General features: G+C 43.0%; 3 protein-coding genes and 1 pseudogene across 22 annotated transcripts in view; 3 read left to right on the top strand and 1 right to left on the bottom strand.

Annotated features, from left to right (window-relative positions):
* LOC112670700 (retinitis pigmentosa 9 protein) overlaps positions 1 to 26,824 on the top strand; it is a 204,606-nt gene that overhangs the window by 17,660 nt on the left and 160,122 nt on the right. For 6 of the 13 annotated variants that reach the window (XR_007402087.1, XR_007402085.1, XR_007402092.1 and 3 more), the window contains exons 5-6: positions 1,257 to 1,318; positions 2,033 to 2,404. Coding sequence is in view for 1 of the 13 variants with exons in the window: in XM_025464592.3 (XP_025320377.1) it covers positions 1,257 to 1,318; positions 2,033 to 2,231 (261 nt within the window). In the remaining 12 variants the exon portion in view is untranslated. Of the gene's footprint in view, positions 1 to 1,256; positions 1,319 to 2,032; positions 2,682 to 4,489; positions 9,610 to 12,961; positions 13,046 to 23,125; positions 26,804 to 26,824 lie in introns of those variants that run through there. The other 7 variants (XR_007402088.1, XR_007402086.1, XR_007402089.1 and 4 more) reach the window with 4 other exon arrangements.
* LOC112670699 (uncharacterized) overlaps positions 10,346 to 26,824 on the bottom strand; it is a 200,313-nt gene continuing 183,834 nt past the window's right edge. For 4 of the 8 annotated variants that reach the window (XM_049093790.1, XM_049093787.1, XM_049093789.1 and 1 more), the window contains exons 2-3: positions 21,732 to 21,884; positions 10,346 to 16,658 (exon numbers count right to left, since the gene is read on the bottom strand). In XM_049093790.1, the coding sequence (XP_048949747.1) occupies positions 14,917 to 15,960 (1,044 nt within the window). In that variant the 5' untranslated portion in view covers positions 15,961 to 16,658; positions 21,732 to 21,884 and the 3' untranslated portion in view covers positions 10,346 to 14,916. Of the gene's footprint in view, positions 16,659 to 19,914; positions 20,322 to 21,731; positions 21,885 to 22,013; positions 22,277 to 22,369; positions 22,469 to 23,444; positions 23,572 to 26,824 lie in introns of those variants that run through there. The other 4 variants (XM_035698314.2, XM_049093786.1, XM_049093788.1 and 1 more) reach the window with 4 other exon arrangements.
* Positions 13,022 to 26,824, top strand: part of KBTBD2 (kelch repeat and BTB domain containing 2) — a 217,026-nt gene continuing 203,223 nt past the window's right edge. Inside the window, exon 1 of the mRNA XM_049093785.1 lies at positions 13,022 to 13,045. The gene's annotated coding sequence lies outside the window, so the exon portion shown is untranslated. The remainder of the gene's footprint in view (positions 13,046 to 26,824) is intronic.
* LOC118350548 (elongation factor 1-gamma-like) lies at positions 25,408 to 26,803 on the top strand (annotated as a pseudogene).

The following is a 26,824-nucleotide window of genomic DNA, read 5'->3' as shown; positions in this document are numbered from 1 at the left end:
CTAAATTCTAAAAGTAGATCCTAAGGCTATGAAATCAATATATACAAATTTTTATGAACATGTAAGGAATTATTCAGAATTATTTCTGTGACTGAAAAATAGACTAAAGAAAATAGGAAACAACTTCAGTGACCAGCATACTAACATAAGTACTGTAATATAGAAGTCATATAGCTTTAGTTTCTTTTTTTTTATTTTTTTTTATTTTTTTTAATGATAGTCACACAGAGAGAGAGAGAGAGAGGCAGAGACACAGGCAGAGGGAGGAGCAGGCTCCATGCACCGGGAGCCCGATGTGGGATTCGATCCCGGGTCTCCAGGATCGCGCCCTGGGCCAAAGGCAGGCGCTAAACCGCTGTGCCACCTAGTGATCCCAGAAGTCATATAGCTTTAAAAAAAATAAAGTCATATAGCTTTTAAAAATTATTTTTTGAAAAAAAAAAAAAATTATTTTTTGGAAGAATGTATAATATCATGGGAAGATATTCATGAAAATGTTAATAAAAAGAGAACACAATTATATATTATAGTTTTTTGTAAATTATGAATGACTAGAAGAACCATGCTAAAATGTTAGCAGTAAATATCTCTGCTAGTAAGAATATAGATATTTTTAACTTTTTTGTTTTTTTTTATTTTTTTTATTTTTAACTTTTTTAATATGTAAATTTGTTATTGAACATTTTTAAAGATAATTCACTTACAGTAAAATTCAGTCTATGTGTAGTCCTATTCTAAGTACTTTTAAATTACACAACCATTACAAGAATACGTTTGCTTTAACAAAATTGACATGTTACAGTAAGGTTTTTCACAATTGATTTTTTAAGTCCAATATTGCGTGTCTCCAAGGAAATATGCTTAGGTAATTTGATAAGGATATTTCCACACTTCTTTTTGGGCATATACATAGGTTTTTGCGCATCAGTACATGAATCATTCTTATGTATCATTTCCAACTTAATATCTCTTGATCATCTGTTTACATAAAAAAAAGAAGTACCTCAATATTTCTAAGTAATATTTAATGATTCATGTTTGATATCCTTAAAAAAGCTATTCAAATTATATCTGTATAACTTTTTTGTAGCTTCTATGAGTTTGAAGTGATGGCTACCCTTAAGAAGGATTAGAACGTGTTAAATATAAAATTACACCAAACAGGGAAAAAAAACTGCTTTCAGTAAAATACGAATTTTTATTTAGCTGATAGTCCATGGAGCCTAACAGAACTGTAACCTTTTGTCATCCTCAAGGCACATGAAGATCCCATGTATGACATCATCCGAGAGAACAAAAGACACGAAAAGGATGTAAGGTGAGATGGTTCTAATGATACCAATACCCTCTTATGGTCTGAAATTATATAAAGTTGGAAACACCCATTCTAGTATTAGATGAGTGGTTTGGTAACTATGGTACTTTAGCTGTGAAACATTTGGAAGGCAGGAGTAATCACAGAAAGGCCAGTGGGTGGGGAATGGGCAGGCCAGCCTTATTCTACTTGGGTTAGCTTAAAGCAGTGGGCTTGGCTGCTCCTGCTCACACCACTGATGGATACTGACTTAGTTTCAGTGTCTGAGCTATTGTTAAAAATTCGCTTTAGACAAGAATAAAGATAAGGTGAATGAAGAGGAGGGTTGGTTCTTCTCAAATTGGTTACATGGAATTCTAAGTGTTAAGGAGATAGATTACCTAGTGTGACCTTGAGCAGCTGTGGGTGGGAGGGTGGGGTGTGATGAAGGAAGGTAGGAACGTGTCCAAAGTTCTGTACTAAGGACTGGAGAAACATGCAGAAGAATTCAGGATGATGAAGAGACTACAGAGTGACTTGTACACTGGTTACCGTCACGTCAGAGAGGCATGGGTGTGAACAAGAATGGGGAAGACATGCACAAATAAAAGTGAATACTGTCTTCAGTAAGGTGGTTATTCGTGATGTTTTTTTTTTACTCTCGCTGCTGCTCTTATATCGTTTTTATCTATGTTTTATCTACGTTAAATATGGTTTTGGTTAATCTTCTCTGTGTAGGATACAGCAGTTGAAACAGTTACTGGAGGACTCTACCTCCGAGGAAGATGGGAGCAGCTCCAGTTCCTCAGCATGCAAAGAGAAACACAAGAAAAAGAAGAAGAAAGAAAAACATAAGAAAAGGAAGAAAGACAAGAAGAAGAAGAAGAAACGAAAGCATAAGTCTTCCAAGTCGAATGAGAGTTCAGACTCGGATTGATGAGGACTTGACTGGTTGAGCATTGTCTCCCCACAGATCAGACACTGTGGCCAAAGACCAGAGGCCACGGTGGAGGCGGGGAGGACGAGGAGGGAGCCGCCAGAGAGCAGGGGATTCGACGTCACCCGTGTGAATCCTCACCTGCCTTCCAGCAAAGATGTGACCCCAGGAGGGTGAGTTGTACCTTCCCAGGCGCTGGCTCTGGACAGCAGCTGATCTCAGGCAGGAAAGCTTTGTTCAGTGCCCTCCTCCCGCTGAGCCCCGAGGTTTGTGATTCCTTGGAGGGGCCTGTGCCGGGGCAGCTGGACTGGGGATGAGCTCTGAGGAAGCTCCAGGTGCTGCCCCAGCCTCTCCCACCCCCCACCAGGGCACTACTTGGTTCCCAGAGACTTCAGGCTTGACTTTTCTCTGTTGTCCAGGATAATAAAAGCTCATTATTTATTTTTTAAATGTATTTATTTTTTACTTCTGAATAATACATGCATGTGCTCAAATTTAAAAGGTATACAAGGTTTAATCATGAAAATTTTTCCTCCTTCCTTTCTTTCCCAGCCACCTGTATCCCTTCCCAATGGCTACCAGTTTTACCAGGTTCTTGTTGGGTCTTCCAGAAATATTTTATATATCACAATAAATATAGGGCTTTTTTTTTTTTACACAAATGCCATAAATACTCATCTGCACATTTTTAACAATGTAAACAGATTATTTTAATATCAAGTACATTTGGCATTGCTGTACCAAAAGGCGTATATTTATAATCACATGAGATGGTTTAATTGAGGAGGAAGGAGGGTTTAATTGAGATTTAATTGAGGCTATAACAGCAATGAAAAATCTTGTGTGGCTACACTGTATTTCATTTGTTTGGATCTGACTGCCTGCATCCCAAGATTTTTCTGAGTCATTGACTCAGAAAATTTTTAAGAATATAGGGGAATTGTTAGATGAGGTCAGCTACCCATATCCCAAAACACATCCCTCACTTCCTTCATCTTCCTGTTAGTTAAACACAGCCCACCTATGCTCTTCTGTCTTTGTACCACAGCAAAAGCAGCTTAGCTCATTTGTGTGGTGCTTGCAGCTAACGGAGAGGAAGTCTTGTTCTTTACTGAGCCAAATAGAGATCATCCTCACAGGTGTCCCTCCCTCTTCAGCAGGGGCTATTGCTGTTTTCAGGGCCCCAGTAACTCTCCTCCCATTTCTGTCCTCTTTCTCTGGGGGGTTTCTCTGGGAATTACCCCCTCTTTAAAGAACAGCCAATCCAATCCCAGAATGGACCCATGTTCTACTCATCAATGAATGCTCCCAGTGTTGGCCTTGGAGTAACATACTGGTACAGACTGGAATCAGCACACTAGGCTTCTTATTTCTGAAAGTTCTAAGGCCAGTTAATTCAGGTATCCTTTACATTTATTCTTGGCATCCTAGGTCAGCATGCAAAACATGGGCCATCTGTCCTCTCCTGTGTCCTCCTCAGTGTTTCCTACTAGTCTCATAACTCATCTTCCAGGAATTTCTGTCCTTCTGGAATCCAATTCACAAAAAAATATATATATATTTTTTAAGATTTTATTTATTCATGAGAGACACACACAGAGAGAGAGAGGCAGAGACACAGGCAGAGGGAGAAGCAGGCTCCAAGCAGGGAGCCTGACATGGGACTCCATCCCAGGTCTCCAGGATCACGCCCCGGGCTGAAGGCGGTGCTAAACCCCTGAGCCACCCGGGCTGCCTGAAAAAATATTCTTAAACAATAATGAAAATCTGCATCCATATCAACTACAGTGCTTGTTAAAACACAGATCACTGAACTCCCAGATTTCCAGAGTTTCTAATTCAGTAGGTTTGTGGTGAACCTAGGAATGTTCCTAACAAGTCCCCAAATGATCCTAACACTGTTGGTCTGAGAACCACACTGGGAGAACCACCGCTCCGTGTCTTGGAGCCTTCCTCCACTTCCTGTTATAACTGGAAATCTGGCCATCTCCTCCAGCCCTTGCAAGGTAACTACTGTCCCTACTCCCTTATTCTGGTTTTCTGTATCTTTTTGTTTCTGGCCTAGATCCCAAAGTCCCATCACTTAAGCCTGTCCTCCCGATTCAGAGCCATTGCAGAGTAAGAAGTGAAAGGAAATCTACTTAAAATGGTTTTATAGCACCTTCAAGATCAAGATCTTTTAAAAAATACATTACCAGTTTTTTAAATTAGTTTTACATAACTGAATAACACTATGAATACTGTTCTCTTCCTGTCAGGCCAGCCTCCACTTGTGCCCTGGACGCCGACTCTCAGGAGTTAGAGGGCAGTGATTAAGAGCACTGGCTCCGGATCCAGACTGCCTGGTTTTGAATACCAGCTGCACCATTCCTGAGCTATCAGATTATACAAGTTGCCTGACCATTCTGTGCTGCCATTTACTTGATGGATAATATTTACCTCATAGAATCATCAAGAATGAAAGGACTCAATACTTGTAAAACATTTAGAACACAGTTTGGAACATTTCAATTGCTAAATGAATGTTAGTTGTTCCTGCTGCTACTTATGCTATCATCATTATCTGTTCCTGCTTCCTCACGGATCTTCCTTCCTTACCTCATCACACTCCGGTCTTCACATTCTTTCTTCCTTTCAACTGTTGCCACCAGCATTTAAAAACTATTTTAAAATTGTAAATGGAGGGGCATCTGGCAGGCTCACTCTGTAGAGCATGTTGACTCTTGATCCCAAGGTTGTGAGTTCAAGACCCATGTCGAGCATGAAGTCTTCTTTAAAAAAATTTTTTTGTAAAATTTGAAAAGTAATAACCTGCTCATCCCAATTCAACTGTCCTACGACTTCATCTCACTTACTATACACCTTGGCAGTCTCACTGCTTCCTACAAGCTTTAAGTGGCCACAAAATTCCTTGGTTGGAATGTGCTACCTAACCATTTAACCATTCTTTATGCAGTTAATTATTTTGGGTTGAAAGCAATCAAAACCCAGCAGATTTAGAAAAAGCTCTTTACCTCCCCCTCAACTGCCTGCCTGTACAAGGAAGAGAGCTATTAACAGATTCCTCTTTATCTAAGATGCTTATTTGTATAATAATAGGGCAGCCTTTGTTTTCCAGACATCTGTCACCTCCCTGCTGTCTTGCTCAGTCCCCTGTTCCTCTTAGCTCATGTGTCTTACTGCTTCACTGTCTTTGGAATTTCATATGTAGGAAACTGTATTTGATTTGTCTCATTTCTCATATCAATTTGATTCTTAGTCCAGCTAAAAGAACCTTAAAGGGCAGAGAACATTCTCCCTCCACAACCACCACATACATATTTCTCACAAATCACTATACCACAGAAGGGCAAATATCTTAAATAAACAAGAATCTGTTAATAGCTCTCTTCCTGGTACAGGCAGGTAGTTGAGGGGGAGGTAAGTAAAAAAGCTTTTTCTAAATCTGCTGGGTTTTTATTGCTTTTAACTCAAAATAATGTTCATGTCAAAGTAACCCATTTGGGGCAGCCTGCCATTGGCTCCTACATGGTCATTCAGATTACCAAAATATATTTCTCATATACATTTGGTCTTTATCCATAGTTTCTAGCTCATATCTCCCCAAAACACTTGTAATCTCATGAGTGATATGAGCAATGGGAGCTTTTTATTATTATTTTTTTTAATATTTGGTCTCCTGTCCCCAATTCCTAAAATCACTTCAGAGCCATAAGGGCAAAACTGGTGTTTTGTTACTCTAACAAGCCCCTTTCCACCAAAACTGGGTTTATGTTAATGAGTTGAATTTTGGAAACCACCTAAGGACGGGGACTTGTTGCCATGTATAGCATCAGGAATTTTCAGTCCTACCCCCTGATTTTAGGGGAGGGTAAAAGTAGGTTGAATTAATCACCAATAGGCCATTATTTCATCAATTGTGCCCATGTAATATGCGTCTAGTATGGTTTGGAGAGCTTTCTGGAAGAGTGGCACCCCTGGATAGGGCATAGAAGCTCCTCACCCCTTCCCACATACTTTGCCCTAAGCATCTGTTCCATCTGGCTGTTCCTGAGTTATATCCTTTTATAATAAACCAATAATCTAGTAAATAAAATGTTTCTGTGTCCTCTAAGCTGCTCTTAAGCAAATTAATCAGACCCTAAGCAGGGGGCAAGGGAACCTCCAACCTATAATCTGCCTGTCAGAAGCACAGGTGATAACCTGGGCTTTTGGGTGGCATTTGAAGAGGGGTGGGGCAATCTTGTAGGACTGAGCCCCTAACCTGTGGTATTTGATACTTTCAGTATCAGAACAAAGTTAAATTGTAGGGCACCCTTCTGGTGTTGGTGTCCTGAGAATCCTTGGATGTGTGTGAGGAAACCCACAGGCAGACATTCAACCACTGAGCCACCCAGGCATCCCAAAAAAATAGTTTTAAAGTAATCCCTATACCCAATGTGGGGCTCAAACTCACAACCCCAAGATCAAGAGCTTCATGCTCTACCTCATGAGCCAGCCAGGCACCCCTACAGTTTTTTTGAAACTTGGTCCTATTCAGGGATCTTAATTGTGGGGGTCTTCTCTGTATTTTAGGATATTCAACAGCATCCCTGACCTCTACCCACTAGATGCCGCTAGCACTACCACTTCTCACTTGTGACAACCAAAAATATCTACATGCAAAGGAATAAAACTGACCCTTATGTTATACCACACACAAAAAATCTATTCAAAATGGAGTAGATATTTAAATGTTAAGAACTTAGGGGCACTGGTAGAGAATGTGATACTTGATCTGAGGGTCATCAGTTCAAGTCACACATTGGGCATAGAGTTGACTTTAAAAAATAATAACAAATATTAAATAGATACATAAGTAATAGATAATGGTAAATAGAAAAAGGTTCCTTAAAAATAATAAGTAATAATAAATAATGTTAAGACTTAAAGCTCTAAAACTGCTATTAAAAAAAACATAGGAAAAAGCTTATTGGGATGCTGGGTGGCTCAGTGGTTGGGCATCTATCTGCCTTTGGCTCAGGGCGTGATCCTAGAGTCTTGGGATCGAGTCCCACATCGGGCTTCCTGCATGGAGCCTGCTTCTCCTTCTGCCTCGGTCTCTTCCTCTCTATCTCTCTGTGTCTCTCATGAATAAATAAAATCTTTAAATAAAAAAAAAGCTTCTTAACACTAGTCTTAACACTGATGTCTTGAATATGACACCAACTACATCAAATTAAGAACGCTTTTACAAACCAAAGGAACAATCAAAATGAAAAGGCAACCTAGGAATGGGAGAAAAGTCCTGTTTCAGAGGAGTTAATACACAAAATATATAAAGAACTCCCACAACTCAATAAATAGCAAGAAAACAAGCTGATTTTAAAAACAAAGGAATTGAACAGACATTCCTCCAAAGAATAACCGTCAAGTACATTAAAAAATATATCACTGATGATAGAAATGAAATGCAAATCACAAGCACAATAAGATATCACCTTATACTTGTTATGATAGCTATTATCAAAGAAAGATATCAATGTTGGTGAGAATGTGATGAAATGAGAATCCTTGCACATGTTGGTGGCAATGTCAATGGGGGAGGTTGCTACCAAAAAAAAACAGTATGGCAATTCCTCAAAAACTTAAAAACAGAACTACTATTTTTCCTAGTCCCACTTCTAAGTATATATCCAAAGTTATCAGAATCAGGATCTTTTTTTTTTTTTAATTTTTATTTATTTATGATAGTCACCGAGAGAGAGAGGCAGAGACACAGGCAGAGGGAGAAGCAGGCTCCATGCACCGGGAGCCCGATGTGGGATTCGATCCCGGGTCTCCAGGATCGCGCCCTGGGCCAAAGGCAGACGCTAAACCACTGCGCCACCCAGGGATCCCCAGAATCAGGATCTTGAGGAGGTACTGCATTCCCATGTTCACTGCAGCATGATTGACAATAGCCAAGACATGCAGACAATGAAAATGCTCATCAACAGATAAAAGGGTAAACACCATGTAGTATTATTCAGCCATAAAATAGCGAAATCCTACATCTGTGACAACATGGATGAAACAGGCAGACTTTATCTTCACTGAAATAAGCCAGACACAGAGGACAAATACTACAGGATACCACATGAATCTAAAATAGTCAAACCCACAGAAACAAGAGGGTAGAATGGTGATTCCCAGGGACTACGGTGAGGAGGAAACAGCAAGGTATTAATCAAAGAGTAAACGTTTTATTTTTACAATATAAATAAGTCCTAGAAATTGACTTTATAGCATAGTGTCAATAGTTAATACTAAATCATATACTTAATATTTTATGAAGATCTTATATTAACTATACACCATACATATGTATGAGAGAACACACAAGTTGAAACAAACATTTGAAAGTTTATGGCATAGATGGTAATATTTTCACAGGTGAATAATCATCTCCAAACTTACGAAGTTGTATACCAATGTGCAGCTTTTTTTATACCAATCATACCTCAATAAAGTGACTTAATAAGATAAATAAAATGTATGGAAACTGTCTCAGTTGGGAGTCACTGCTTGAGCAGTTTTTTCAAAGAATTATCTCTACAGTTGACCCTTGAACAACATGAGTTTGAATTCTGTGGGTCCACTTATATGCAGATTTTTTTCAATACTGTATTATAAATGCATTTTCCTTATGATTTTCTTAACACTTTTTCTTTAGCTTACTTTATTGGAAGAATACGGTATATAATATATACAGCATACAAAATACATTTATGTTACCTGTTAAGCTTCCAGTCAACAGTAGGCTATTAGAAGTTTAGGGGAGTCAAGTTATACTCAGATTTTGATGCACAGGAGGTTGGTACCCCAACAGTTCAACTATATTTATTCTCTTTACATACTTTTCTTTTTTCTTACCCATCGTGCTCTTGGATATACCTCTTAGATTAGTACACTTGGACTTCCATAACAAATACCACAGAATGGGTGCATAAACAACAGAAATTTACTTTCTCCCAGTTCTGGAGGCTAAAAGTTCCACATTAAAGTGCCAGGACACTGATTTCTAATAAGAGGACTCTGCTTGTAGACAGCCTCACTTGGCCTTTTCTCTATGCCCACACAGAGCACTCTGTTACCTCTTGCTCTTTTATAAAAACAGTTCTTTTGGATCAAGGACCCAGTCTTATGGTCTCATTTAACCTTAATTACGCCCTTAAAGGTCCTATTCTCCAAATGTAGTCACACTGGGTGTTAGGACTTAAATGTAGAAGCTTCAAACACACTTCACTCCATAACATCCCTGAAGTGCTCTTGCTAGGACCACCAGTACTGCCATTGTTAAGAAATCCTTTTTAGTCCTTTTCTTAATCTTTTTAGCATTTGACACTGTTGACCCCTTTTCCATGAAAGATCCTTAGCAACTGGATTTCATGACACCTCTCCAGATGTTCTAACCTATCTCATAGGCTGCTTTTCTTACACTCCAGTGTAACTCTTGGTTCCAATCCTTTAAATATCAATGTTACTCACACTTCTGGCTTAGCCCTTCTCTTCATTCTGTTCTCAGCAACTCTTATGGCTTAAAGTGTCAGTACTCTGATGACAGCCCTGAACACCTTCCTGAGCCCTAGACTTACTCATTTAGATGTCCTGTGGGCACTCCACCACTCTACCCAGCTCACAAGCATGATACCTTTAGCATTTTACTCTAAAGATGGTGCCATCATTCACCTCAGTTGACAGAAGCCTAGCCTGATCCTTCCCAGAAGCTCTCAGCTGCTTCTGTCCTGTGTGCTTCTCAATACCCAAGGCACCTATTATACTCTAAAGTGACTATTTCCTTGCCTGACTGCCCATTAATCTGGAAAATTCTTGAGGGCTCAGACCATGCTCCCTGTTATATCCTCAGCCTCCAACACACTGATAACATATGGTATTCAATACAATTTTATTGAATGGATAGATTTTCCAGTTGGAACATTATTTAGAATTGCCAGTGAATACCATACTGCACTTGTGTCCACCTACTCATCAACTGCAGGCTGAACCCCACACCTGGTGTTAGATGTAGGAAGGACAGTAAATTACCCCACAAACTGAGAAGGTACTTTGAAACCAGAAAACAAGCAACTCCATACAGTTTACAGTTTTATTTAGGGTAACTTACTGATGCAGCATCAGACAGGAAAAGATCCAGGCATCTACACAACTACTCTCCATAAAGTCCAGACCTTAGTCCACAGATTTTATAGAGCAAGGAGATGCAGAGGGCATTGTGGTAAGGTCAAAGGCTTTCACATGTAGCAGACCTCATGTCACAATCTGTGTGTGGTGGGGTTACGGTGGGCACAGAAAACTGTTATCTTTAGTACTTATCTAAAAAATTAACTACTTACTGGGGATATGCTATAGAGGATATAGCAATTAACAACAGCACAAAAAATGTACACCATGGTTCAAAGGTACAACAAGTACACCCACTACTATACTTCATGTGTCAGGTCATGAAAGTGAAACAGTACATTGGGTATAAAGAGATAACCTTATGCAGCCATAGAGGAGGATACAGGCCAGAGGCGGAGTTAAGGCAGTCCTGAGCTGGGAATAATGCAAAGTCCTACATCTTTACATAAAACCAGCCTTAGAATTCTATCTTTTGCTTGCCTAACAGCATTCCTATCATGTGTTACATTTCACTATGCTATCTAAGCACAGTGAAGTATTAGGTTAGTACCAGGAATTACAAATGTTCATACAGCCTACCTTAGAGACAACACTGAATGGTCCCATCCATATATACTCATACATGCCTCCAGAGAGGCATTGGCATTCTTGATCACACACCAATAAAATCCCCTATCTGCAGTACCATGATGCCACCGTGCCTTGTTCTTTCAAACACAGAGTCTTCAGCCGCATATAAATCTTTTTGGTACCTAGTTTTAAGCTGTACCATTTATTGAGACAATATTGATTACAAGTTGACTATCTAGGTCTTGGGTTTTAAAAGCATAAAAAAAATTTCCTGAAAGTTTCCTTTGTTTCAAAGAATACACTGGATAGAACTACAGAACACACTACTACAAACCCCCCTGGAGGTATCCATCAGTAAACTTACTATATTCCTGGTTTCCATTTATACAAAACGATTAGGTATCTTCTCTATAGAGCTGTTCCTGTTTATGGGGAATCCTTCATCTATTTATTCTGTCCTCAACTCCACCATGCATTTCCCCATATTTAAAGGTCCCTGGAGATTAAAGACAGCAATACATATGACAGGAGTATTCATGAATGATCCAATTTCATTGATGGTGTTACAGTGATGTGGCCATTTGGAAAGGGGAAGAAAATGCTTGAGAATCACACACACATTCAATTGAATTTGTTGTTTTATACCTTTTAATTCCAAAAGCTTTCAAATGTCACATTTTCTTCTTTCTTGCTATAATAGCTTTTTTTTTTTTTTAATTTATTTATTCAGGAGAGACACAGAGAAAGAGGCAGAGACACAGGCAGAGGGAGAAGCAGGCTCCATCCAGGGAACCCGATATAGGACTCGATCCCGGGACTCCAGGATCACGCCCTGGGCCGAAGGCAGGCGCTAAACTGCTGAGCCACCCGGGCTGCCCTATAATAGCTTTATTAGTTCAAATCAAGGGATGATCACATATTCTAAGCCATCATGATGATGCAGTATTTATCTCCTGTTATGTAACTGTAACTCAACGATTTCTTTCCTATGAAATAACAATGAAATAATACATTTTTTAAATTGTTGGTATAACAGACTCAAGATCTACAGAGAATCATTACTAATGTCTTTAGTTTCCATCTTTAGGAGAAAGATGGTATAATGATATGCTTGCCATGATTATCAGGCTTTCCTTCAGGACCACTGCAAGGCAGGATGGCCTGCAAAGGACCAGTAACCCCTTGCTCCCTGACACTCCAGGCCTAGGGGCTGAAGGTGTGGCAAGGATACTCAACGCCAATAATCAGTGTGAAGAGAAACCTGTCATGCTACTAACTCTTTAAGGGAGACCTTGAACTTCCAGGACCTAGCTCTCCCAGCTCTAAACTTGGACACTTTAAGTGAAGCCAATAGGGTAACTTGCAAAACTCCTTTACTCACAATAGACCACCATCAATAGCACTGGGAATTAAATGTGGAAACCCAACATAAAAATAACGTTCCACAGAACTGAAAGGCTTTGGCTCCAATCTACTTGTAAGTGAGGATCTATAGAAACAGGTCTATTACCCAGGCAGACTGCTGTCATTTTTCACTGCCCACAAGCAGTGCTAGTTTTGGAAGGCAGACCATTCACTGAATAGGAAACCCCAAACAAACCCTAAAAGCCAATCATGACAAACTCAAATTGGACACAGGATAGATACCAACCTCTGTACCTGCTATTTCCTAAACTTTACCGCATCTGCCTCAAATCTGTTTGAAACTTTGTAAGGTACCTTGGTTTTCCACCTCTCACAGTTACATGAGGGAAGAAGTGAATCATACAGTAAATAACCCAAGTTGATTAAAAACAAAAGGGAAAAGAGAAATCAAGAAACATCTGTCAAAAAACCCCACATTTTTTAAAAAAAATTATTGTTCAGGATATTATTTTGTATCAGTCTAAAAAAATCATTTGGCCAAAACTGTAATAGACTCAACCTAGAGAATTTGACCTAAAAATTACCATCTTAACTGTGTAACCAAGAGTAAATTAAAGTTATCTTCTTCACAGGGCTGTGATAGGATGGGGAAAACTGATTCCTACACACTGATGGGAAATGACAGCAGAGCAAATGAGACTTTGAGAAGACTAAAGGTAAGATGGACAGTGTTTTGGTTTAGGAGCTAAGATTGGAACTTCAATCTCCTCAGGGGGCCCCTTATGCAGCCCATTCATCACTTGCTTACTTCCCTTTATTTTTGCACCCCAGATATAATCATCCCCCAGGCTCTACTCTGGGTCCTTCCACTCTTTGAGCCCCTTCCATAACCACAGAGTGGTCCAAACTCAAGCTTCAACGAGGTCTGCATGACCTACTAGTCCAGTCCTCCCACCAACAACCACACAGTAAAGCAAAACAACTCCCTTTCCCAAGTTTACTTTTCCAAGGATGTTATCATTTTCTCCAGGTACTCATGTTCAAACCCCAGCCTTTTTCTTAAAGACTTTCTTAAAGAATCAGTTTTATTGGGCAGCCCAAGTGGCTCAGTGGTTTAGTGCCACCTTCGGCCCAGGGTGTGATCCTGGAGACCCAGGATCGAGTCCCACGTCGGGCTCCCTGCATGGAGCCTGCTTCTCCCTCTGCCTGTGTCTCTGCCCCTCTCTCTCTCTGTGTGTCTCATGAATAAATAATTTTTTTTTAAATCTTAAAAAAAAAATCAATTTTATTGATGGATTCTCTGAGATGTAGATATTTTAACTCCCATGAGAGTTAGGATCCTGATCACTTTATATCCAATGTTCAACTAAACTAACTTTATATAGAAGTTTCAGCCATACAGCTACACTTCAAATTCCTCCTACACAGTCCCGCCAGGTGATGATGCATAGAGCACATTTCTTCCTGTCCTTTCTCTGTTCAATTTGCTTTTGGCCCTTCCTAATTACCTACAGGACAAAATCTAAAAAGGAAAATATCTATTTTTTTTTAAGATTTTTTTAAAGATTGTATTTATTCATGAGAGAGAGAGAGAGACACAGGGAGAGGGAGAAGCAGAGTCCCTACAGGGAGCCTGATGTGGGACTTGATCCCAGTACTCCAGGATCACGCCCTGAGTCAAAAGCGGATGCTCAACCACTGAGCCACCCAGGTGCCCCAAAATATCTACTATTTTAGCACCACTTTCCCAATTCATCACAGTTCTCGCCCCTGGATGGCTGTTCTCAGGCTCAATCCCTGGAACATACTTGACGTGACCTGGCTGTCCATTTGAGCTCATGCTATTGTCTCCATTCTCACTCCAAAGAACAGCCCCCAAATTTTTATCAAAATTCACCACCTCTACATGGGACTGCCCGTTCTTAGCAACTCCACCTAGATCTATGTCCATCACTCTTTTCTCTCTCTACCTCCTGTCCTTTCCCACCACCCAGGTCTGCATCATCTCCTATAGCTCTGTTTCAAATTACGATTCCTAGAACACAAGACCTAAAACTTGGGATCTCTGCCAATCCTACAAACATGGGCATCTACAGTTGCTTTAAACATTCTTTCAGTAGCACCTGGGTGGCTCAGTGGTTGTGTGCCTGCCTTTGGCTCAGGGCATGCTCCCAGAGTCCTTGGATCAAGTCCCACATCAGGCTCTCCTTGGGGAGCCTCCTCCTCCCTCTGCCTGTGTCTCTGCCTCTCTCTCATGAATAAATAAGATCTTTAAAAAAAAAAAAAAAGAACAATAGTGTTTCTCCATTTTGAAACTATGATCTATGGCTGCCTTTGCATCCAGGACCCAGTATGGAACCAGCAGAGACACCAAATAGGATGAGCCCATTAGTCACTTACGTTCCCAGGACTTATGAGAGGCTCTCTTGGACTCCAACCCCTCCTGCATGGCCGTCGTACATTCCCCTCGGAACCGGCCATCCTGTCCCGTCACTTTGCACACTACAGGGATGCTCTCATATTCTCCATGCTTTAACCTGTTCTTATTTCTGGTGGGCCACACAAGAAGTTGGGAAGGGAGACAGCACTAGGGTGGCATGCTGATGATCCTGCCAGCTTTGTGATAAATCTGTCCTTTTGAAGAGGCCACAGGGCCCAGTGGACTAACTTCTGCAAAGAGGCAGTCTAGCTCCTCCATTTCACCTTCAACTTCCTCTTCGAAGTCACAGTCTTCTGAATCCTCGGGAAGTACAGTGCTCGAGGCAGCATTTTTCTTCACTAAATAGCCTGTGTTCCCACTTGAGAAGTTGCTCAGGGAGGTCTGCTTCCTGCCGGTCACAGACTTTTGAATATCTGCACACTTCTTGAAGTTCTCGTGCTCCTCCTCCTCAGTCTCATCCTTCCTGGTCATTTCTTCATCTGTGTTCAGTTCCCCAGTCCTGATGGTCTTTCTCTGTGAGCCCTCAGTTTTGCAGGCTGGTGAGGACTCCTCATCTTTGGAAGGCATTTGGTCAGGGGATTTCTCCAGCTCTGCATCCTGCCACCAGCTGCCATCACACTGAATCCCCGCATCTACTCCCTTGTTCATCTGGGCCAACCAGGCGGGGTTAGGAACATACTTGGGGAAGCCGTCCCTCACCACCACCTCATCCAATTCCCCACACCTGACTGCCCCTTCCTCTGAGGTCTTTCTGCTTTCTGGTGATGGCTCAGGAGATTGTTCGTGTTCTGCATCCTGCCACTGGCTCGTATCACACTGAATGCCTTCACTGACTTGGCTGAACTGGGCCAGAGAGGTAGGGGGAGGGACATAACTCTGAGGGCAGCTGTGCATCTCTACCACTTCACCTTCATCCACTTTCACAGGGAAACCATGGTCCCCACTGCCATCGTCTGGCATGCTCTCCCCAAAGCTAATGGGACTCTGGGATCTGGACTGTAGGCTCAGGTCCTCAATGGCCTTATTGCTGGAGCAGAATGGCCTTTCCTGCTGGAGCTGATTGCCATCTCCAGAAGACTGGCACAGACTGGAGTTTAGTGTATCCTGGATTTCATCTCTGTCTTTTGCTTCACCTGGAGAGGACAGGAATTGGAAAACAGCTGCACAGCCTTTTTCTTTTCCCAAGTTCATGTCCCTGATGGAGCCTGACTTTACCACCTCATCATGTTTTACATCATGACACTGTTCTGACCAGATAGTGCTTTCTTCATCTTTACATGTGATGCTGTCTGCACCCTCATGACGGTTACAGAGCTCACTTCTACTTTCACAAGGACTCTGTGAAATCCCACTATGCTATACCAGGTTCTCTGGCAAGGCCTTACATAAGTTAGGTTATACAAATGGATAGTTTCCTTCAAAGTCTTCCAGAACTGTATTATAGGGCATCCTTTGCTCTGTTCTGGCCTCATTTTTGCCTTCTCAGGTACATAGTGTTCTTGAGGTGATATCCTATACACGATGTTATGAGAAGGGCTCTCAGGATGTGGCTCCTTCTTCTGGACAACAGAAGACAAAACCCTATCTGTTGCTTTAGGAGTTTTGCCAGTTTTTCTGTCAATATTAGAAGTCAGGATACTGGTCACCCTATCACCTTCTGAGTGGGTGTCTTGTTTCTGCGTCATGTTTTCAGCCTGATGAGGTTCAGTCTGAGTCTCTTTCGTATTTGTTTTCTTTCCATAGCCACTACACTGACAGAACTGTGCTGTGTTACACAACACAGGTCTTTTGGTTAAGTGCAGTGGGCAACGGGGACTGAGGGATGAGGAAGCCATGATACTCACGGAGTACCACCGAATATGAAAAATACAGACTTCCGTTTCTGAAACCTAGGAGGAGAGCACAGCAGTTAGCCACTCTGTCTCCTGCAGCCAGTCACAACATTCAGCCAGTATGCAGCCATGTGGCCACACCTACCAAAATTATCCTTTTGACCCCAGTGGGACCCCTCACTGGAGAGACAGTATTTGAAGGGCTTGTGACTGCCAGTCAGGAAATGAGGAACAATGATCCCACTCCTTAGGATGCCAAAAGGCCCTCATTATCTGGTTTGTCACTGTATCATCTCACTCTCCCATTAAGCCTATAGGCTGTAGCCTTTTGTGGATTACCCCTCAGGCCAATTACTCTTGACTTTTCTGGGACATCATCTTTCTTTTTTGGGGGGATGGGGGAGATTGTCTTTCCATACATTCTTCCAACTGCCATCAAAATTCTTAAGGAAAAAACACATTTAAAAAATCCCACCATTTGTGACAACAGATGGACCTTGAGGGCATTTTCTTATGAGAAATCAGTAGGAAAGAGAACTCTAAATGCATAAATTGCTCTAAATGCATAAATATGCTCTAAATGCATAAATTCAGTCCTCTATTTCAACTGTACAGCAGTATGTACTGCACATGTAATTAACATTAAAAGGTGGTAGACGGGCAGCCCGGGTGGCTCAGCGGTTTAGCGCCGCCTTCAGCCCAGGGCGTGATCCTGGAGACCAGGGATCGAGTCCCATGTTGGACTCCCTGCATGGACCCTTCTTCTCCCTCTGCCTGTGTCTGTGCTTCTCTCTCTCTCTGTCTCTGTCTCTCATGAATAAATAAATAAGTAAATATTAAAAAAAAAAAGGTGGTAGACACCGGATTCGGGATGTGTTAAGAAGCTTGGAAGTCACTTACTCTGAACAAAATAAAAAGCTGACCTGAAAAATAAAGAACTCCTGTCATCTTTCACAGCAGTAGGTTACAGGGCTTAGTGCTACACCCAATGTTAGAAAGCTATGTGAACCCAGACAAGCCCAATTTATAGGCACTCAAATCCAAGAAATAAAAACTCCATGGGAACCAGGATAGGGTATGGAAACCTGAACTGTTATTGCCAAACTGCAGGCTCAGGGTCAACACATCTGAGACTTAAAAACTTCAAGGGCACATTGCTTTTTTGAGTTTTATCTTCTGTAGCTCAACCACTTTCTCACAGTAAATCTAGGGGGGGAAAAAAAAACCCTGTGCTTCCCTCAGGAAGAGTGAGAAAGAGGAGGCATTATGACATATGCCAGGAAAACTCTGCTCTTGACAAGACTATACCTCAGAACAAGCTAGTTAACCGGACCCTAACTGACCAGGGGCAGGGTAGGCAAATACTTATCTCAAGCCCACCCTAACCACCCTTCCCTACCCAATGGGAGGAGGAAGGTGAAGTGAATGTATAATTCATAGTCCAAAGGCACAATCTCACTAAAACACAGAGACCTAACATCACAGTCCTTCAATAACCATAAGACTATCATCCCTGTCCTACCTCCACAACGTAACATGTCACTAAAGGCCTATTTAGAACAGTTCCCTCAATCCAGTACAGAATGCCTAGCAATCAAGAAAACATTATAAGATATACCAAAAGCCAAAACCTGTGTTCTTTACCAAAAAAAATCACTTTAAATATGAAGACGGGGTGGGGGGGTGTGCCTGGGTGGCTTGGTCAGTTAAGCTCCCAACTCTTGATTTCAGCTCAGGTCATGGTCTTATAGAGTCGTGGAATTAAGCAATGTGTTGGGCTCTAAACTCAGTGTGGAGTCTGCTTGAGATTCTCTCTTTCCCTTTCCCTCTGCCCCTCCCCCTCCCCAAAATAAATAAATCTTTAAAAGTAAATAAATATAAAAACAGGAATAAAGAAATAAATGCATAGAGAAACAGGTACCATGCTAATGCTAATCAAAAGAAAGTAGACAGGTTTATTTCTTTCAGACAGAACAGACTTCAGAGCAAGGAAAGGGATCAGGGATAAAGAGTGGCATTGCATGAAACATCCACTCTTCACTGAAATGTAACAATCCCTAAAGTGTATACCCTTATCAGAGGCTGAAACTATGTGAGGCAAAAAGTGATAGAACTGCAAGGAGAAATAAAATGACCCACTGTTACTGTTGGGAGACTTTAACACTCCTCTATCAGAACAGGACAGACACAGTGGATTAAAAAAAGCAGCAAAGACAATCGAACACAACAGCACCCTCACCACATGGGAAATAACGGACATCCACACAGACTACTTCATCCAACAGAACAAGTTATCTTCTCACACCTACATGGAACATTCACCAAGACAGACTATATGATTAACAAAAAACACTTCTACAAATTAAAAAGTATATTAATCATACAGTGTCTACGCTTAGCCTACAGCTGACTATAGAAAACAAAGATCACTATGAAATCTCAAATACTTTGAGATTAAATACAAACTAAGCAACACTGAATCAACAAAGAAATCTGAGAAGTTCTAAATACTTGGAACTAAGTGAAAATACAATTTAGCTAAATTTGTTGGATGGCATGAAAGCAGTGCTTTTAACTTACAGCTTTGTAAAGATCTAAATATCAATTATCTAGCCTCTAACTTGGGGAAGATAAAAGAAATACTATAAACTCTGTTCCCAGATTCCATAAACTAGACAAAATTGACCAATTCCTTAAAAGGCAAAGTTCACCAGATTCATAAAAGTAGAAATGGACATCTATATAGATCTTTAGTATTAAAGAAAATGAATCAATTAACTGATTACCTTCTAGAACAGAAAGCACCAGGCACAGAAGGGCTCACTGGTAAAGTCTACCAAACACACTGAGAAATTACAAATAGATCAATAGTATAGAACAGAAAGCTCACACACAAACCTACATAAATATACTCAACCAATGTTTGACAAAGAACAAAGATAATACAATGAAGCAAAGACAGTCCTTTCAACAAACTGTCCTGGAATAAGTGGACATACACGTGCCAGAAGTGATTCTAGACACAGACCTTAAAACAAACACCCACCACAAAAATTAACTCAAAAATGGACCACAGATCTCAATGTAAAATGCAGAAACTAGGAAAGCTAGAATAGAAGAGGTATCCTAGATGACCTTAGGGATACTGATGACTTAGCTACAATACCAATCCACAACCCATGTAAGAATTGACAAGCTGGACTTTTTTTTTTTTTTTTTATCCCCCCACCCCGCCACTCCAAGCTGGACTTCTTTAAAATCAAAACCTGCAAAAGACACTGTCAAGTGAAAAGACCATTTACAGGTACACAAATTGAAGAGATTAAAAACTCCATGGGACTTTTATTTGGGAGAAATATACTTGTATAATACATGTGATAAAGAACTGTTATCTGAAACACCCAAAAAAAAAACTCTTAATACCAAAAAAACCCCAAACTCCCATTAATAGGCCAAACATTAAGAGACACCTTAAAAATATGCAGATAGCAAATAAGCATTAAAATATGCTCCACATGTCATCATGGAAATGCAAACTAAGGTAATGAGATACTACTACATAGGTATTAGAATGGCTGAAGTCCTAAACACTAACACTAAACGCTGGTGAAGATGAGGATCAACAGCAACCGGTTCACTGCTGTTGGGAATGCAAAAATGGTACCATCACTTTGAAGGTCTGCTGTTTTCTTTCAAAACCAAACATACCCTTGCCAAAACCTGGAAGAGACCAAGATATACTTCAGTAGGTAAGTAGATATCTAGTGTCATAAATCCAGATGATGAAATGTTTGGCAGTAAAAAATGATTTGCAAAATTATGAAAAGAAAAAGCCTTAAATGCACATTATGTGAAAGAAGCCAATCTAGAAAATGTACATGCTATATGATTCCAATCTAACTTTCAGAAATAAGCAAAGCTATGGAGGCAATAAAAAGATTAGCAGTTGCTGAGAGTCAGGGAGGATGGAATCATTAGTATGCAAAGCAAAAAAGCCAGGAGCAATGACCAACTCAAAAGCACCCCTCATCAAGGGCTCCTGGTGGCCCAGGTGGTTAGGCCTTGGACTCTTGATTTTGGCTCAGGTCACGATCTCAGGGTCAGAGGAATAGAGCCCTGCCTGGAGCTCAGCATTTGAGATTCTCCACCTCTGGCCCTCCACTCCCTGCCCACTGCCCCCTCCAACCCCACCCCTGCCTGCTTCCTCACATGGGCTCTCTCTCTCTCTCAAATAAATAAAACCTTTAAAACTTAAAAAAAAAAAAAACAAATAAATAAAAACAGGCAGTCCTTGTCACACCTAGTTTTCTACCTGGAAAACAAGTTGCATAACGTATACGTTTTATCGTTAGTAAGATAACAAGAGTAGATTTAGCAATCTTTACCAGAGGTGAGGGGAGACTCACGCTATGGATCTGCCCTGCCTAAAGCCCCCTCCTACCCCATAATGCATAAAATCCTAGATGTCTACCTCCCAAACATTTAACTCATCATTCTTCCCCCAAAGTACTTTTTTGGACCACATCGTAACAGGTTTTAGAATCTTTACCTTGTTGAGAAAATTATAGGAACTAGGAGCTCTACGGTGCCTCGATCAGACTGGTCTCATAACATAAAATTTTGGTTTGACTCCTGTGTAACTCTGGGCAAGTCCTGGACTCTGAACCCCAGCTCTCATTTGCAAAGCACAGACAGCAATAATAGCTACCTCATGAGGTTGAGGTCAGATGAGAGAGCCTATTTCCAGTATTTGGCAAAATAACTGGCATATAGTTAGAATTCAAATTTACCTTTTTTTTTTTTTTTAAGATTTCATTTATTTGAGACAAAGCAAGAGTGAGAGAGATCTCAGAGGGAGCAGCAGATTCGCAGCTGAGCAAGGAGCAGATGAGGGCCAATTCCAGGACCCTGAGATCCTGACCTGAGCCACAGGCAGATGCTTAATTAAGCCCCTCAGGGACCCCCCAAATTTTATCTGTTAAGGTGAACTTCAAACCCTGCCCCCGTATGCGGTCATACTCTCTCGCGCAGGAGGGTGAGGAAAGAGAAGTCGCGGCCCGAGGGGTCAGAAAACCTCAGGCGCTGCTTTCGGGGAGCACCGCACCCCGCCGACCTCCTCAGATCTCTTACCTGCCCCCGGAACACAGCACGGATTACCGGGGAGATTCTGGTACCAGGGGCTCGGGTACGGCGGAGGGCCCACCGCGTGCACGTAGAAAAACGGCCTGGCGGTACCGCCCTCACCGTGAGCGCTGTTTTCCGAAGAGGAGTTCATGTCCCGGGCTGCAAAACAGGTGTTGGCGTTCAGGCGAGGCCAGCGCCGTGTCCCGCCTCCCGCCTCCCGCCTCCCGCCGCGACCGAGGCGTCGTCGGTTCCCGCCCAGAACCCCAAGCCTGGGGGCGGGGTCCCCACCGTCTCCGCCGCTCGCCGGGCCTCGGGGACACGGGCTGCAGCGCCCCAGGCCCTGGGCCGAGCCGCCCGCGGGCGGGGCCCCTCCAGCAGCAGCAAGTCTCGGCTCCCCGAGCAGGAGCAGCCGCCGCCGCGCAGGAGGGCGGCTGAGGCCCGGAGGCCACGGCAGGAGCGCGCAGGCCGCACGCGACGGTCCGGGCAGCCCCGGGAGCTCCTCTCCAGGGCGTGTCCTGCCCGGCCTCGCCCGGGGCCGACCCCGCGCCCTCCCAGGCCGGGGAGCCCGCGCCGCGAGCCCGGCGTCTCCCGACCCGCGGCCGGTCTGTTCCGCGCTCCCCACACGCGCGTCCCCGCACGCCCACCTGCCCCCGAGCAGGCTCCGCCACGCGGACAGGCTGGCGCCCGGCGGCCCGGCTCCCGCCCTGACATAGTCTGGCGGGCACGTGCCGCCTACTGCGCAGGCGCCGCCCTCCCGCAGATGGCCCGCGCATGCGCTCTGGGCCGGCCGGCACCCAGGCCGCCCCGCCCGCGGGCACCGGAGGCGGCTCGGGGCCCTTTTCTGCCCGGGGCTGGCTGCAGCGCGGGGACGGGGACGCGCGGGTGCTGGCGCTTGCAGAGGACCCCTCGCTCGCCCAGGCCGTCCCTTCCATTGGAGGGTGTGCGGTGAGGATAGCTGCTGTCCCCTCCTCGGAGCTCCTGCCGTCCTTCCCTCCTTGGGCCTAACGCCCTGACCCTTAGGGAGAGGAGCTGACCTAGGAGGAGAGGGAGAAGGCGGCCTGGACGGCGCAGGCCTGAGGGAAGGCGATGCACGGGGGGCGGGGGGGTGGGGGGGTGCAGCCTGCTTCCCGCTGCGGACAGAAAAAGCAGGGGTGCAGAGGCTTGGCGGGTAGAGTGAGGGACGGAGGGCCTGGGAGGCCGCCCGTGGGCCGGCAGGTGGGCAGTTTGAGCGGGAAGCTGGCACACACGGACTCCGCTGTTTTTTGTTGTTTTTTTGTTTGTTTTTTTTTTTTGCACGTGGAAGAGAAGAGAGTAGTTAATGGGAATCACTGGGTTGGAAGGAGGATTGTGAATTTTTTGTTTATATATATTTTTTTCCCTTTTATTTTCTTTTTTGACAGAGAGAGCACAAGCAAGAGGAGTGGCAGGCAGAGGGAGAAGCAGATGAGCAGATAACCCAACGAAGGGCTTGATCCCAGGACCGTGGGATCACGACCTGAGCCAAGGCAGCTGCTTAACCGACTGAGCCACCCAGGAACCCCTGTTTTGTTTTTTTAAGATGGAGATTTTGGTATCTGTATGGCCAGAATGAAGAAACAGAGTGATGTTACCTATAGAGGAGAGAGAAGGGATGTTAGTTAGGAGGATGTTCTGAGGAAACTGTGAGGTTAGCTAAGCCTGGTTGCAATGCTTTGCCTTGGACAGAAGAAAGTTACTCACATAGGAGGGACATGAAGTCCTGAAGGCAGGGATTTTAGTGCCTTAGCATCTGATGACCTTGATTTTTTCAGTGGAGGGCAGGAATAAGACTGCAGGGAGCGTTGAAAATTTGGAATGGGTGTCTGCATTATTTGGTAGAAATTATGTTTGACAGAATTTGCCCCGGGTGAAAGAGAATAAAGATTTTCTTTCACATAAAAAACTCTGGAGGTGGACTGCCTGAGTGCTGGTTTGGTGACATCTTGGCATCACAGAGTACCCAGTCTCTTCTCTTTTTACTCCAAAATCCTTAGCACTGGCTTCCTTCTTCTTCCTTCTTCCTTCCTCATGATCCAAGATGCCTGTTCCAAGTACAAAGCAAGGGGAGGGACCACAAAAGGATTAAAAAAAAACAGAAGCGCCCACAGCAGCTTCTGCTCTGTGATGTCTTGTTCTTAAGAAGTTATACTAGAAAATACATGCAATATCAGATTATTATCTCATGGTTACCTACAGCTGAAAGGATGTTTGGGAGCTCTTGTCTTTTAATGGGGTATGTTACTTGGAATATGATGGGATACTGTGACGAAGAAAGAGGGGAGAATCGGTGTTAATTGGGCAAATAACTGTTATATTGCTTTAGTTAATGAAAGAAGTATTTTCCTACTTCCCTTTACTTATACAGAGCCAAGTCATTATCATCCCTTCTTCCCTTCACAGCTAAGTTTCTTCATAAATGGTCATAAACACTCTGTCTTCCCCACCTCCCACTTCTTCACTCACTACAAATCTAGATTTTATTACCATTGTGCCCACGTATTCACCCTTACCGAGTACGGAGGAGGATGAGGACGCTAATGAACCACTTGCTGCCAAAAGGCATTTAAACTTCAGTCTTTATGTCACTAAACCTTGCTTCCCAGGTACTAGCCCAACTGGTTCTACATCCTGTCTACCTGCCTTTCTTCTTGTTTGTTTGGGGTTGTTTGTTTCTGTTTGCCCTCCTCAAAATCTTTTACTGGCTTCTCTTCCAAAATTTTCTCTTTAATGTTCATATTCTCCCTATTATGGTCCTTAGGTTTATTCTCTTTGATTCCACTTTCTCTTGCTGTATTTTCAACCATCCTCAGGGCTTCAAATACAACTAGCATATTGCTCACTCCTAAATCTCGATCTCCATTGTATCTATCACACATTTATTTCTCAACGGAAGACTTTTGTTGTTGTTAGGATATGTACAAAGGATGATTTTTGTTCACATCCTTTAGGTAAAGCAATCTCCAGCACACTATTAAACTCCACAAGTGGCATAGCAGTTAAGAAACTCTATTAGACATGTATGGATAGACAATATGTGATCTTGACAATGTGTTTCCAACCCAGCCAATCAGATGGAGCTGTTGTAGGTTTGAAATTGTTCTCTGGCAGTATTTTTGAGGTATAACTACTTTATGTTGCCAAATAGTTGGGGAACCACAATATTTAACAATCTTTAGGTCTGGGGGCAGGGTATGCAATCTTTGAAAAACCCCAAAGTAAACCCTCTGAATAGAAGGTCTTTTTACCTTCTGTTGGTAGAACCTCAGGGTCCAGATTACCGTTGAAATAATGTATTAGGTGTTCAGTGCAGTTTAATCTCTTTTACTCTTCTTCTTTCCCTATATAATTTTCTCTTTTCAGTTTTTCTTCTAGATTCTGATTTCATTTTTTTCATTATAATAGGCAAGAGAAATGGTTGAAGAAAAATGGACTGTTTATATATAGATTGAACAATAGAGTTGTTATCAGTTTGCTTTATTAGTAGCCAGAGCCCTCTGGATTCAACCTAACTACCTTGAGCATTTGGGAAAAGAAAAAAAAGCATATGCCCATAAATTATTAAAAGCAACTGCAAAATTTAAATTAACGATGATACAAAACTAACATATTTTAAAGATTACTTAAAAACATACAAGGAGCCACCCCCTTTCTCTGCGGAATCACCATGGCGGCCGGGACCCTGTACACATATCCTGAAAACTGGAGGGCCTTCAAGGCTCTCATTGCTGCTCAGTACAGCAGGGCTCAGGTCCGTGTGCTCTCCGCGCCACCCCACTTCCACTTTGGCCAAACCAACCGCACCCCTGAATTTCTCCGTAAATTTCCTGCCGGCAAGGTTCCAGCATTTGAGGGTGACGATGGATTCTGTGTGTTTGAGAGCAATGCCATTGCCTACTATGTGAGCAATGAGGAGCTGCAGGGAAGTACTCCAGAGGCAGCAGCCCAGGTGGTGCAGTGGGTGAGCTTTGCTGATAGCGACATAGTGCCCCCAGCCAGTACCTGGGTGTTTCCTACCTTGGGCATCATGCACCACAACAAGCAGGCCACAGAGAATGCAAAGGAGGAAGTGAGGCGAATTCTGGGGCTCCTGGATACTCATTTGAAGATGAGGACTTTTCTGGTGGGCAAACGTGTGACACTGGCTGACATCACAGTTGTCTGCACCCTGTTGTGGCTCTATAAACAGGTCCTGGAGCCAGGCCTTCCCCAATACCAACTGCTGGTTCCTTACCTGCATTAACCAGCCCCAGTTCCGGGCTGTCTTGGGGGAGGTGAAACTCTGTGAGAAGATGGCCCAGTTTGATGCTAAAAAGTTTGCAGAGAGCCAACCTAAAAAAGACACCCCATGGAAAGAGAAGGGTTCTTGGGAAGAGAAGCAGAAGCCCCAGGCTGCACGGAAAGAGGAGAAGAAGGCTGCTGCCCCTGCTCCTGAGGAGGAAATGGATGAATGTGAGCAGGCACTGGCTGCTGAGCCAAGGGCCAAAGACCCCTTTGCTCACCTGCCCAAGAGTACCTTTGTGTTGGACGAATTTAAGCGCAAGTACTCCAATGAGGACACTCTCACTGTGGCACTGCCGTATTTCTGGGAGCACTTCGATAAGGATGGCTGGTCCCTGTGGTACACTGAGTACCACTTCCCTGAGCTCCCTGAGGAGCTCACTCAGACCTTTATGAGTTGTAACCTCATCACTGGAATGTTCCAACGGTTGGACAAGCTGAGGAAGAATGCCTTTGCCATCCTCTTTGGAACCAACAACAGCAGCTCCATTTCTGGAGTCTGGGTCTTCTGAGACCAGGAGCTTGCCTTTCCGCTGAGTCCAGATTGGCAGGTGGACTCCGAGTCCTATACGTGGCGGAAACTGGATCCTGGCAGCGAGGAGACCCAGACGCTGGTTCGAGGGTACTTTTCCTGGGAGGGGGCCTTCCAGCATGTGGGCAAAACCTTCAATCAGGGCAAGATCTTCAAGTAAACAGCTCCTGTCATCATCGCCTAGCTGCCTATACCTGCCCTTCAGGGAGATGGGGGTCATTAAAGGAAACTGAACATTGAAAAAAAAAAATATATATATATAAGAATGCAA

The sequence above is a fragment of the Canis lupus genome, chromosome 14 (assembly GCF_003254725.2).
Source record: "Canis lupus dingo isolate Sandy chromosome 14, ASM325472v2, whole genome shotgun sequence".
NCBI lineage: Eukaryota > Metazoa > Chordata > Mammalia > Carnivora > Canidae > Canis > Canis lupus.
Note: the sequence above shows the minus strand (reverse complement) of the source record. Positions and strands in the feature narration are given on the sequence as shown.